Here is a 14,379-nt window from a genome sequence, read left to right on the forward strand (position 1 = left end):
AAGTAAAAACAAAAAGTCGGCTAAAGTTGTGTGAAAGTCAGACTAATGGTTGAGGCGCTGTACGGGAACAAAAATGAAAATGAGATTTTGCGCATTTTTGGCGCCACAAGGAGTGCCGATATGCCAGAAGGCGTGCCGTGCCGTTCTTTTTGACTCAGACCACCCACAGACCCCATACCCCTCTAAAAACAATGTACAAGAGGAAAGCCTCAGCCTCAGGCATTGAAACTTCTACATGCGACTCTAAACGGCCTCGCTACTGGTTGAGGATGAACAGAGACACCAATCTTGCTACTCAGTCCACCAGCTCGCACAACTACCATGGTGTAAAAGCCACACCTATTCCACCTGATATTGATGATGGTCAGGTTTCCACCAGCACAAAGGACAGGCAAATTTGGTCAGAGGCTGAGGAAGTTGGGTTGATTGCGTATATAACTAGCAGGCGAAGTGAGGGTGGAGATGGGATGAATTTCCCAAAGAAATTCTGGCCAAAGGCTGCTGTGGAATTCAATCAGAATATACAAAAGGCTCATGTAGTTTACCCTGCAAAGGAAGGCAAGCACTGCTCTAGCAAATGGGGAAGGGTGCCTACAATGTCAATTTATTAATTGACGGTTTACTTTAGCCTGCAATTAGTTGTGATCTACCTACAAACTCGTCAAAGTGTTATCAGAGCAATTGGGCTTTCATTGGGATGATACTAATGGTGCAGATATCACAATTGAAAGCAACACTGTATGGGAGGATACCTCAAGGTATGTGCTCACTTTTTAAAACAATATCTGCATCTTATCGGTCTGTAGAAAAACCCTGGTGTCAAGGGTTTTCGCAACAAGGGTTGGGTCCATTTCAAAGCAATGGACAATCTCATATCTGGGCGTCATGCCAAGGGAGCAAATGCATTTTGCCCTTCTCTCATTCCTACCTCTGTATCTAGTCTTCCTGTATCTACCAATGCCCCAAATTCTTCGTCGTCCATGTCCGGTAGTTCCCTGCCCTTTCCCCCGCAAACGCCTAGGAGTGATCAACCATATCCCAACAACAATCCTCACCTCACTATGCCAACTATTCCTGCTGGCCCACTGTCGATGATGAGAACTGTTGTTAGAAAACCACACACAAAAAGAAACTAACAAACAATTCTCCCAGATTCCATGGAACTTGTTTATGGGCTTTGCCTCCTAGAACAGTGGGTGCTCTGGTTGTTCGTGGGGTGGTATGTATGAAGGTCCTTCAAAGTAAAACCCAGAGAGGTATGGGTGTGGGTTTTGAGGAGGAGGGATAGTTGAATTTATAGAAGATGGGGGCTTAATGACGAGTATAGATGAGCACTACCTTGCTAATTGTAGCACAAAGTAGGTTTGAGAACAACAAAGATGATGAGGTGACAAGGTTCCCAGTGATAGCAGGCTCCTGACGCACAAACTGTAGTGCTCAGAAGGACTCTAATCAAAAGGGATGAAAATGACTTCAGAAGTTGGAAGTGACGATGACAGCAGTTAACAGTGGTAGAAGTGGGAAGTATTGTGACCACACTGGATCACAAGTAGCAGAGTAGTGAACTTGAGAGTAGAGAAGAAGTCTGGAATCGAGTTCTTTGTTGTTTTTACAAGGTAAAATACAGGGGTTTATATAGTGAAAAGAAAGGTAGGCTATGCACAGTATAGCTGCGCAAAAAGAATGAGAAAGAACATGAAGGAAGGAATGTACGCTGACGAATCCTGCGTAGTTGCTACAGGATAAGATCATCAAAATAAGGGAAAGAAAGGGATAGAACAATGAATGCTGTGAGTAATGTCACAGGTTTGTACAGCCATAAAGTAAAGTCCAATAGCAAAAAGAGAGCAAGAAAATCATGATGTCATGGGAAGATGCAGTAAAAAAAGGGCAAGGAAAAACACTATCAGTATCAACACAGTTCCTTTATTGTCAGTCAGGCATTCTAAAAAAATATGTGTCCATAAAAATGATTCAAAAATCAAAAATAATTGCACTGTAAATGAATGTTCTGCTGAAGAAAAAAAAACTGGAGCCACCGGTCCACCACCTAGTCCAAATCCGACAGTTCCATGGCCTTACCAATGGACTGGTTGTGTTGGACCACCTGATCAAACGAGGGAGGGAGAGGAGTAGTTCCAATTTGGAACAAGTGAGTCCCAGGCAGCGTGTGGTAGGTGTAGCTGTAGCGAAGACGATGGACAAAGGATAAGTGTACCCAAGTGAATGGGACAGCGATGAACATGGGCGACGCGAGGGGATGAACCTTCTCCAGCTCAAAAACTACCCACCCACGCTCCAACCAGGCAAGACGAGTGACCGATGTTTTGATAGTATGTGATGGCAGATCGACGTCATGAAGATGGTGTTAGTTTTGGTGATTCTGCACCTTTGTGCTACCTATATATTTTCATTCCTTTCTCTATCTATTCTTCTATCATTCACTATTGATTGTGTTCTCTATTATTTCGCCTTTGTGGCTGCTTTGTTTACCTTTGTTTACAAAACTTCGGACAGTATTGCAGAGTCCAATGCTTCCTATTCTCTAGTTACTCACATTGGACTCTAGGTACTGTATACCTGTCATACTCTCTAATAATATAGTTACTCACATTGGACTCTAGTTCCAGTCCCTGATTGCTCTCAGCAAGTGGCTAGACACTTCCTTCAAGCTTTGTTCTTAATAGATGGACCTGTTGCCCTATTTGGACCGGCCGCCGGGGCTTTGCTGATATCCACGTGGTAGTCAACGGATTGGCGACGGAAGCAGATAGGAAGTGGTGACATCAGAAATGGTGGGGGTGCAAATAAGATGAGGAGGAGGAGGGTGGAGGTGACGAACAAGTGGATTAGAATGGGGATCCAGAAACGACCGTCAGGTGAGAATAAAAAGGAGAGGAAGGGGCCCATGGTGGGGCTAGGCAAAGGAAGGGGAGTAAGGGAAACGACAAAAGTGAGGGCGCAATGCAATGTGTAGCCAGTGGCGACGCGAAAATTTGCCGAAATGCCGAAACGCGGAAAGTACCGGATGGAAAAGCAAAGGTGAGCGTGACTGGATTGCCTAATAGAGGTGGTGCTGATCAGCCACAAGTTCAAAAAAGGCAATATTAATTACTATTCCACGTGGCACTGTGCCTGTGTGGCGCAAAGGCGAGTCTTTTGAATATTCGCTTCATTATTGACACTTGTCCATGCTACCAATCAACTTTGGTGCATGACATCGGGATCAAGTTTCATATGGGGGTCTTCAAGATGAGCCTCTTTTAAGGCGTTAACAAATGCCATGGCAGTCTTGATGTTGTCTAGCTTCGTGGTTCAAGTCAGGGTCTACAGGTCAACATCGTCAAGTCCAAATGTTATGGGATCTTCGTATAGGTCACCTTGGCTTTCATGTTGATAAGGTTGACTGTTGTATTTTGTGCACTCAGTCTGGTGCATGAGATCGCATGCAAGTCTGTTGATTGAATCAATGTTGATACTCTCAACTCTAAATTGTGGGAAATGTTCAGGATTGTATTAGATTAGATATAAATATGCTCATTTGTGAGAATTCTATGTAATTCAGTACAAATTGTTAGTCTTGTCCGAACTAAGGGTGGCGCGCGGGAGCCCCCCATTTAGCACCAATAAAGCTTACAAGGTGAGTCTGAGAATGGTCGGCAGATACCACAAAATTGGCATGAAACGGCCACATTTACGAGAAACACAGGTCCACTAAAATTCGAGTACATACTTACATGGCCCCTATGAAATATCAGCAAGGGCAGTCTACTACTTATTCTTTATGAATTGTATGCCTTTCAAAGGCTAAACCAGTGAAGTACTGTAGCATGATAATGATAATAAGGAAGCAATATACAGAAGACCCAAAACTGTGCTAGGAAATAAACTAGACTCAAAAAAAAGCTAGATACCATTCATATTGTCAAAACCCTTATTCCTTGATAAATATATATGTGGCTCCTGCCTGGATAATGACTTTTGAAAGGCAAGTCTGAGGAAAGTGTCGTACCTCTCCCCCAGTATTACAGCCAAACAATCCCACACTGATAACAAATTAATAATATAATTACTCAAACATAGTAATATCTAAGTGCATGTGAGATTGATCAACAAAATATATCAACTCAAGGCGTCTGCGCGTGGTGGGCATGTGCGGTAATACATTGCGCTCGTTGTTGTCTTCTCCCACATCATCGGCAAAGTTCCCCTCATCAAGTTGAATTGACACTCACGCTCAAGGCAATGACTGGCGAGCTGAAACAAGGATGCCCCCTCCCGCTCCAAGCTCTCCCCCCATCGATGGTCATTAAATTGCGCCTGGTAGAGGATACCGTCTGCAAAATCCTGCAGTAATTTTGCACGAGTCACCATTGTTTCACCTACAGACCAATTCTCTATCCCTCCAACGTCAATAATTCCTTCATCACCTGACTCCTTGTCATCTCGGATGTCTGAATCCCCTTGTCCAGTAGCCATGTTTGTCAGCAAAACGGTGTCATCATTATTCAAATGGCCGGTTGGAGTGTCCAGCAAAATGAGCGCTGGATGCTTCCAGAACGGCATTGTTCAATTACGCTTGACCTCAAGGAAGAACAAGGGGGGGACAGGATGGACATCTTGAATAAGATGCTTGCAGAGGAGAAATTGGCTGGTACTGAAATATGGGCAGGTACACACCCAGGTGAGTGTGTTCGGTCTGTATTTGTTGTTCAACGGCATAGTAATTGGGGTTGTTGCCACCCGTTTCCAGTCCCACTTGAATGCCTTGCGCCATGATGCAAGTTCTCAATATTGGCCTTTGTTATCCATCAAACGGTCTAGCTTGCGATAATAGGTAGGCGCCAGCTTCATGACAAGGACCCATGCCAGAAGGTCAACGCATGGTTTGTGAAAATGGTGAAGAATGTCATGTTTGATACAACGCCAACTATTGAATGTAAGTTACTAATGTCCCTCGTTATGTGTAAACTGACTTACTGGCTCTCTAGAATCATTGTGGCCTTGAGCACTGGAATCTCATCATGATATGATTGTGCCCACAATTCCCATCGCTCTAGCCTGTACCAGTTCTCCCAGAGGTATGCGCAGGCTTCATGTAGATCATTCACAATGCAAAATTGATACATTTGCTTGACTGCCCAGTCACAAATCCCTCGGCGGCTTGGGTGCGAGTATCCAGGGATGAGAGGATGGGCACAGAAATACCTTTCCATCATATCAATGATCTTCTCCCGATGATTTTTGGGACAGAATGTGCGTTTTTCCTTTGTTGTCTTGTGCTTGATTGATTCCAACTGGTCTACAGTTTCCTCTTTAGGCCACTTTGGCAACCTGATCATCAATTTCCTGTGGCCAGTGGTCTCATCACCGTCACACTGACAGTCGGTTTCAATGGGTGGTGTGCTATTTGTTGTCAGTGGTGACACCATCAATGGCAGCCTAGGTATATGGAGGGGAATAGTATTTGGGGTAGGGCAAGGAGCTTCGTTGACTTGCAACACATCTGGGGCACCACCTTCATACTTGGTCATGTCTGCTTTTCTGGGGGGAACAAATGTTGTGTTGATGAAGGCAAATTCTGCATGCGCACGTTGGGGATTATATGGAGTTGTTGCCAGCTTATTTTTAGCCAGGCGCTCCTGCATTGCTTGTCGTAGGTGCCACCAGCATAGTTGAATCTTTGCGTCCCAGATCTCTCGGAGCATGCCAATTTCAGCCATGTCCTTATTGACGTGCGTGAAGATGGGTACAACACCATATGTGTCATGTAGACACTTTACCCATGCTGTCAAGGCTACCTTCCGCTTGCCAATGTCTAGGGCACTTGCTGTGGATAGTACGCAGTATGACAGGGGAAACCCTGCATTGTCATATTCTCCAAGAACACTGTAGAGTTTGAGATTCTTGGAGTTTGTATTATCTGTTAGTCAAGGTCAGTCTTGACATCATATGCAATAGCGGTGATTTCTTACGCGTTGCGTCGATTCAAATCTTGACAACTTTTCCTTTTAGCCGCTGTGCAATTTTCTTCATGCCCCAACACAGCTGTTCAACACCATCCGCTACTTTGATATCAAATAAATCTACGTCATCCTTGAGCTCACTGAGAAGGATATACACAGAGATAAGTTGGACAGGGTCCTTCTTCCAAAGGACCTCGCCCATTTCCGTCCATGCCCTATGGACTTGTTTTCCTGTTATGTGAGGATACAGGGCTTGTACCTTGGGCGTTATTGAAACTGGAGTGCTCCACTCAATATTGTTGCGTATGATCTGGATTGCCTTAGGCGGAATGGTGACATCATAATAAGGTTTGTGCCTCTGCTCATGCTTGAGTCGGATAGTCACAACACGAGTTCCAGAAGTGCATTTCACGCATAACACATTGAGCTGGCTACCACAGTCAAACCTCTGCATGCCAACATGATCACAGTGTTTAACATCAGGCTTTGTGCTTGGCTTGGCTTTTTTCTTCCTCCCGTCATCCTGACAGCACCACAGACGAGTTTTGTGGCCATTTTGAGTCTTTGTATGATCCTTCACCCTAGCCACAGATGTCAGTGATATAACAGGAGGACAGACAGCTCCTCACGTGAATTGGTACCCAGTGGTCTTCCATATGTCGCTAATGGTCATCTCAACTCTTTTTTTATCATCGACAAATGGATCTTCTGCAAGCTGGTAGCTGCCGAAGAAGCTCACACTCTCTCTGCTCTTGAAGTCTTCTTGGAGTGCGCAAAACAATGTGTTACTGTTTTCATAGACTTTTACGGCCTGCTAACATGGCTTAGTTAGCTCCTTACTTGGTGAGTTGTAGATCTACAGTTCCAGGGCCATCCTCGTCTGAACTGTCATGCCTTTCAGGTATTGGAGGTATGACCTCAGGGGTCCCTTCCCCAGTAAGTCTACCCACCTCATCTGTAGTCTCCTGGTGCGGAGCAGGTGCCTGACGTGGAGGTGGATCTGTGTGTTCGTCACCTCTCCTTTTTGTTTGGTGTGCAGTGACAGCCATTCTTGCTTTTTCTCTACATGAGGAACACATCTTGTATGGCAGGCCATTTCTACCAATGTTTTGCTCGGGAACTATGTTCTTGCATGATTTTTGTGAGCATTCCATTAGGAAAGTATAGAGGTAGCAGGCAATGTAGAGTTGGAACTTGAAAACACATAGAAATTATTGCCAAGTACAGTCAATTATACGAAATTTAGAAGTCACGTGGATTTCACGTGACTTTGTTTTGGCTGTAATACTGGGGGAGACCAGGGCCAGCTGTCTGAGGATGCTCTTGCAGTTTGAGTTAGCGCTTGCTGGGTTTCAAGTTGCTGAGTTTATGTTGAGTTTCTGCTGATCTCGGGTTTTGGCGAAAAAGTTTCAAGAAGTCGTGTTATTGACACCGAATGAGGGCTCCTGTACGCCACTCTTAGTTCGGATCAGACCTTACTGATTTCGACTGTCTTATCAGTAATTTGGTCTGACTGGGGAGACTAACAAATTGTGTCGTTTCCGACTGGGACTGAAGACTACTATTGATCTGAATTCAGCCGTAACCAAACAGATGAACCATGCCCATCATGAAGCTCAAGGTCAGCTGCTACTTTCCGGTGGAGTCCACCCACTTGTCACTTGTTCAATCCTCATTATTTTTGCAGAGCTCGGCAAGCAGTTCGCCAAACTATCATCCAGCCCCTCCCCATCTGCAGTTGTAAGGAGCGCTGATGCATTGGCAAAGTTCCTCAATGCCGATGGCCATCCTGTGTGCCTCGATCAAGTCCCAGCCGCCATGTTCAGCCCGCCACTTGCGCACCTACAACGGGCCCTCGCCGAGCTTGGCGATCTCGAGGTGACCGAACATGATGTCAGCCACGCGTCTAGCTTCCTCAGCAGTACAATCATGTCTTATCACAATGAGGACAGTCGCCGGAACGCCATTCGGCAACACGTAGACCACTTAATCGGGGAGCCTGGTCAGTGGGAGGAAAGGCTTGACCGGGTGGGGAACATCCAGCCTGATGCGAGTTGGTGGCAAGGTGAGTTCCCTGTCACAATCCTGAAGCTGAAAAATGCCCCTGGTATTGGCGGAGATCCTTTTGTTCAAAGTCTTGCCGACTACAGCAAGATTGTGTCGGACCCCCAGGTGCGGCAGCACGCATCCACGTTCGTATCTCCGTTGACGTGTTCTTTCTAGCTTGCGCACTTTCAAGGATCCTGCAATTTCCCTGTCTTGCTTCTCGGTCTCTCGGGAAATCGGATCGAGATTGGTGTGGCTGTCTGTGTTGGCTCTATCTACGCATCCAGGCTAGTCGCCTTCAATATCACCCCCGGATTTCACTTGTCCGAGAACATCATCCATGCGGCTCGAATCTTCAGGTGCCTTTCATCGTGTCGAGCGGCACTGGCAGCGCACTACCGCGCAGTTCAGGGCAACCACGTAACTATTGCGGCAATCTACCCTGACCCAACCTCAGTATCAGGCAATGCATTGCCGTGCCTGACCTACCACGGTGTCCTCTTGCGAACCGGCGAGCACGTTTCGACCAGCTTGGCAGACCTGGAAGTTGGGACCACCGCGCTGTACCGGGCTACCCTTGGTGACGCTGCTACCCCTGATGGTGCTACCGAGGTCGTCGTCAAGTTTGCGAGTCGATACGGTGAAGCAGCCCACCGCCTCTTATCCGATGCCAAACTGGCCCCAAAGCTCCACTGGTGCGAGCCAATCATCGGGGGCCTTTTTATGGTCGTCATGGACCATCTCGAAGACGGTGCATCAATCTGGCGACTGCGAAACAGTTCAAGGCCCAAACCTGTTCCCGAAGCTGTCTTGAGGGATGTTAAAGGGGCACTAAAGCTCTTGCACGAGAATAGGTTTGTGTTCGGAGACCTGCGTGACACGAATGTTGTTTCTTCCAAGGAGCAAGGGTTTCTCGTTGATTTCGATTGGGCTGGGAAGGAAGGAGAGGACAGATACCCAGCCGCGCTCAATGAAAATAATAAGTGGCATGCCGAGGTTCGTGCGCACGCCGTTATGAGCAAGGCGCATGATGATTATCAGTTCGAGCAGTTGGAGGCTCAGCTGAAGTAGTTTGTTATATCCTTTCAAGACCTTTTGTACCATAGCTCCCAAAATCGCATTACATTTGTCACCCACTCTTTTTCACCGGACTTTCACAGAATGTGCAGTTGGGAGGGATAACATGACTTCTAGTTCTCGCACAGGTTTGATATTACAAGTGCAATGGAATAGGCTGCTAAAAGCTTGAACGAGCTGTAAGACTTCTCATTTTAATCTGACGTAGTTACTTGCAGATAATCCAAGAGTATAGTGATGCATTGAATCATCTTTATATTCTTGTGGTGCACGTGTAGTAGTACCTAACAATAATTAATAGTATTGAGTAGAGAGGATACTGACAATGAAAAATGGCCATCTATGCTTCCGACTTTTCTTTTTCTTCCTCCGTAGGATCGTGGATAATCCTCATAGAATCCCACCATTGTGGTCCATACAAATAGTACAACACTCCAAAAGTCGCGCCGCTCAAATGCGCATAATGATCAAACATCCTGTACCAGAGCCAGAGATCAGCAAAACAAAATCAAAGCAGTAGCAATACAATCTCTTACTTCCAACCACGCAATATACCAATAGCGTCCAAGGCTATAATAGCACCCACACCTGACTGGATAGGAATTGCAAAGAACGGGAGGAATATGAGGCTGATACTAGCATCAGGGAATGCCAGTGCGCTGAGTGTGACAGCTATTAAGAACAAAGCTTGAAGGAAGCGTCTAGCCACTTGCTGAGAGAAATCAGGGACTGGAACTAGAGTCCAATGTGAGTAACTGGATTATTAGAGAGCATGACAGGGATACAGTACCTAGAGTCCAGTGTGAGTAACTAGAGAATAGGAAGCATTGGACTCTGCAGTACTGTCCGAAGTTTTGTAAACAAAGGTAAACAAAGCAGCCACAAAGGCAAAATAATAAAGAACACAATCAATAGTGAATGATAGAAGAACAGATAGAGAAAGGAATGAAAATATATAGGTAGCACAAAGGTGCAGAATCACCAAAACTAACACTCCCCCCTGATACTGCACCTCCCAAGCATCAGCTCCCCCCTGATCTACCAAATTTCCAGTGTTTTTCATGAGTGAGGGGTTTAGTGAGAATGTCTGCAACCATATCTCCTGTAGGAACATATCTGATTACTGCCTCTCCCTTTGATACTAAGTCATCTCGGATAAAATGATATTTCCGTTGAATGTGTTTTGTGTGAGCACGGTGTCATGCACCAAAATTGATTGGTAGCATGGACAGGTGTCAATAACGAAGCGAATATTCGAAAAGACTCGCCTTTGCGCCACACAGGCACAGTGCCACGTGGAATAGTAATTAATATTGCCTGTTTCGAACTTGTGGCTGATCAGCACCACCTCTATTAGGCAATCCAGTCACGCTCACCTTTGCTTTTCCATCCGGTACTTTCCGTGTTTTGGCTCGGCAAATTTTTGCGTCGCCACTGGCTACACATTGCATTGCGCCCTCGCTTTTGTCGTTTCCCTTACTCCCCTTCCTTTGCCTAGCCCCACCATGGGCCCCTTCCTCTCCTTTTTATTCTCACCTGACGGTCGTTTCTGGATCCCCATTCTAGTCCACTTGTTCGTCACCTCCACCCTCCTCCTCCTCATATTATTTGCACCCCCGCCATTTCTGATGTCACCACTTCCTATCCGCTTCCGTCGCCGATCCGTTGACTACCACGTGCCACTGCTGATATCAGCAAAGCCCCGGCGGCCGGTCCAAATAGGGCAACAGGTCCATCTTCATGACGTCGATCTGCCATCACATACTATCAAAACATCGGTCACTCGTCTTGCCTGGTTGGAGCGTGGGTGGGTAGTTTTTGAGCTGGAGAAGGTTCATCCCCTCGCGTCGCCCATGTTCATCGCTGTCCCATTCACTTGGGTACACTTATCCTTTGTCCATCGTCTTCGCTACAGCTACACCTACCACACGCTGCCTGGGACTCACTTGTTCCAAATTGGAACTACTTCTCTCCCTCCCTCATTTGATCAGGTGGTCCAACACAACCAGTCCATTGGTAAGGCCATGGAACTGTCGGATTTGGACTAGGTGGTGGACCGGTGGCTCCAGTTTCTTTTTTTTCAGCAGAACATTCATTTGCAGTGCGATTATTTTTGATTTTTGAATCATTTTTATGGACACATATTTTTTTAGAATGCCTGACTGACAATAAAGGAACTGTGTTGATACTAATAGTGTTTTTCCTTGCCCTTTTTTTTACTGCATCTTCCCATGACATCATGATTTTCCTGCTCTCTTTTTGCTATTGGACTTTACTTTATGGCTGTACAAACCTGTGACATTACTCACAGCATTCATTGTTCTATCCCTTTCTTTCCCTTATTTTGATGATCTTATCCTGTAGCAACTACGCAGGATTCGTCAGCGTACATTCCTTCCTTCATGTTCTTTCTCATTCTTTTTGCGCAGCTATACTGTGCATAGCCTACCTTTCTTTTCACTATATAAACCCCTGTATTTTACCTTGTAAAAACAACAAAGAACTCGATTCCAGACTTCTTCTCTACTCTCAAGTTCACTACTCTGCTACTTGTGATCCAGTGTGGTCACCACACTTCCCACTTCTACCACTGTTAACTGCTGTCATCGTCACTTCCAACTTCTGAAGTCATTTTCATCCCTTTTGATTAGAGTCCTTCTGAGCACTACAGTTTGTGCGTCAGGAGCCTGCTATCACTGGGAACCTTGTCACCTCATCATCTTTGTTGTTCTCAAACCTACTTTGTGCTACAATTAGCAAGGTAGTGCTCATCTATACTCGTCATTAAGCCCCCATCTTCTATAAATTCAACTATCCCTCCTCCTCAAAACCCACACCCATACCTCCCTGGGTTTTACTTTGAAGGACCTTCATACATACCACCCCATGAACAACCAGAGCACCCACTGTTCTAGGAGGCAAAGCCCATAAACAAGTTCCATGGAATCTGGGAGAATTGTTTGTTAGTTTGTTTTTGTGTGTGGTTTTCTAACAACAGTTCTCATCATCGACAGCGATGAAAGAATTAGAAGACGAGGGTTTTTGAAACGACGGACTACCCCGATGTTAGTACCGTCGAAAATGGCAACTGTAACAATAGCAACGATCAATGCCAACTCTTTACAAATCGATTGCTCGTTAAAACAGAAAACCATCGGAACCAAAGCCCTGATAGATTCAGGAGCTACAGACGACTTCATAGACAAAAAATTCGCCATTAAACACCGACTCCCCCTCCAAAAACTCCCAACCCCTATAACGTGTAAAAACGTTGACGGAAGCACAAACAAAAACGGAAAAATTACGCATTGCACCTATCAAAGAATAGACGCAGGAGGACAAAACAGGTTTAGGAAGTTCCTATTGATCGGACTAGACGGAGAAGACGTATTGCTAGGCTTCCCCTGGTTACGAAAAGTCAACCCGGTCATTAACTGGAAAGACAAAGAATTACCGTACTCGGACAAACACTCAATCAGGACAAACCAGACTACCACAGAAACAAAAATCAGGACAACCACAGTAGACGAGGACAAATACAAAACCATTCACAGATACGTATCCGACCACACACCCTATCATCGAACCACGATTCGGTTAAAAGTCAACTTGGCAATGGAACACGCACAAATACACAGAAAAAAAGAAAAGGAACATATCCTCCCAGATGAATATAAGGGCTATTCAGACGTCTTTGACAAGAAGAAATTGGAAAGACTCCCCAAGCAACGGGAATATAATCATGTAATCAACATGAAACCGGAATTTGTACCAACAGATTGCAAACTGTACCCACTGGCGCCAAAGGAAGATGAAGCGTTAACGGAATTCTTGATGGACAACTACAGAAAGGGATACATCAGGCCAAGCAAGTCGCCACAGGTGTCCCCCTTCTTCTTCATTGGCAAAAAGGATGGATCACTCCGACCATGCCAAGATTACAGAAAACTAAACGCATATACCGTAAAAGACCCATATCCACTACCCCTGATACCCGACCTCATTGAAAAATTGAAAGGAGCCACCGTCTTTACTAAACTGGATCTACGTTGGGGATACAACAAGGTAAGGATAAAAGAAGGAGACAAATGGAAAGCTGCCTTCAAAACCAGCAAGGGAGTATTCGAACCAACGGTCATGTTTTTAGGCATGTGCAATTCCCCAGCGACATTCCAAAGGCTGATGAATGACAAATTCAAAGACTATGTTGATGAAGGCTGGATGATCATATACATGGACAACATCCTGATCTTTGACACCAATGTCGAAAGACTCCGCATCTGGACAAAACAAGTTCTACAAAGGCTACGAGAAAACGACCTATTCCTGAAACTTGAAAAATGCACCTTTGAAGCGGAAACCATTGAGTACTTGGGAATGATTGTTTCCCACAACCAGGTATCCATGGACCCAGCCAAACTCGCAGGAATACGCGATTGGCCAACCCCGAAAGACACCAAAGGCGTACGGAAGTTCTTAGGTTACAGAAACTTCTACAGAAAGTTTATAGGCCATTATTCTGACCTAGCCCGACCCCTAAATGCCTTGCTAGAAAAAGACAAAAAGTGGAACTGGACAAAAATCGAAGATGACGCTTTCAAACTATTGAAACAAAGATTCCTCGAATCCCCTGTGACCCAAATCCCCGATTCTTCGAAACCATCGAAGATAGCAGCAGACGCGAGCAAACACGCCACCGGAGCCGTGCTAATGCAACCAGATGATCAAGGACAATGGCACCCGTGCGCATTTTTCTCGAAAACCCTATCCCCCGCAGAGAAAAACTACCAGATCTACGACAAGGAACTTTTAGCGGTAATAAAAGCTCTGAAGGAGTGGAAACACCTGCTTTTAGGAAGCCCACACACGATCCAAATTCTAACTGATCACAAGAATCTGACGTACTGGCAGGAGGCCAGGAAACTCACACCACGACAACGAAGGTGGCAGCTGGAACTGTCACAATACAATTACACATTAGAGCACGTACCTGGAACCCACATGGTGGTACCTGACGCACTCTTGAGAAGACCCGACTTGTATATCGATAACACAGACAACGACGACGACACCCCAATGATACCAGCGTCGGCGTTTCTATATCACACCAGAACAATAAAAGACACAATAGAGCAAGCAATGCTCACCAACGACAACTACCCTGGAAGAACGAAAAAGGAAGATTGGCACAAAGCAGAAGGACAGTTCTTCTATCAGAACAAACTACTGATCGACACTGCAGAAGAACAGAGAACGATTATCAAAAATCACCACGATTGGCTAACCGCAG

General features: G+C 45.5%; 4 protein-coding genes across 4 annotated transcripts; 2 read left to right on the forward strand and 2 right to left on the reverse strand.

Moving 5' to 3' along the window:
• Positions 1-191: 191 nt before the first annotated feature.
• On the forward strand, positions 192-758 carry SERLADRAFT_400072 (uncharacterized protein; the record flags this gene model as incomplete). Its single annotated transcript, XM_007322741.1, has 2 exons — positions 192-587; positions 679-758. Coding segments are annotated over 2 exons (476 nt in total), but the record flags the coding sequence as incomplete, so codon positions are not given.
• Positions 759-3,589: 2,831 nt separating this feature from the next.
• On the reverse strand, positions 3,590-7,166 carry SERLADRAFT_417908 (uncharacterized protein; the record flags this gene model as incomplete). Its single annotated transcript, XM_007322742.1, has 10 exons — positions 3,590-3,646; positions 3,738-3,744; positions 4,013-4,046; positions 4,236-4,347; positions 4,387-4,463; positions 4,681-4,799; positions 4,981-5,923; positions 6,108-6,547; positions 6,596-6,777; positions 6,827-7,166. 10 exons carry the CDS (start codon positions 7,118-7,120, stop codon positions 3,590-3,592), a joined length of 2,265 nt encoding a protein of 754 aa, XP_007322804.1.
• Positions 7,167-7,566: 400 nt separating this feature from the next.
• SERLADRAFT_411059 (uncharacterized protein) lies at positions 7,567-9,083 on the forward strand (the record flags this gene model as incomplete). The annotated part of the gene is made up of 3 exons (XM_007322743.1): positions 7,567-7,587; positions 7,656-8,138; positions 8,190-9,083. 3 exons carry the CDS (start codon positions 7,567-7,569, stop codon positions 9,081-9,083), a joined length of 1,398 nt encoding a protein of 465 aa, XP_007322805.1.
• Positions 9,084-9,429: 346 nt separating this feature from the next.
• SERLADRAFT_442215 (uncharacterized protein) lies at positions 9,430-10,186 on the reverse strand (the record flags this gene model as incomplete). The annotated part of the gene is made up of 3 exons (XM_007322744.1): positions 9,430-9,565; positions 9,626-9,824; positions 10,132-10,186. 3 exons carry the CDS (start codon positions 10,184-10,186, stop codon positions 9,430-9,432), a joined length of 390 nt encoding a protein of 129 aa, XP_007322806.1.
• Between the last annotated feature and the right edge of the window lie 4,193 nt (positions 10,187-14,379).

This window comes from Serpula lacrymans, assembly GCF_000218685.1.
Source record: "Serpula lacrymans var. lacrymans S7.9 unplaced genomic scaffold SERLAscaffold_13, whole genome shotgun sequence".
Taxonomy (NCBI): domain Eukaryota; kingdom Fungi; phylum Basidiomycota; class Agaricomycetes; order Boletales; family Serpulaceae; genus Serpula; species Serpula lacrymans.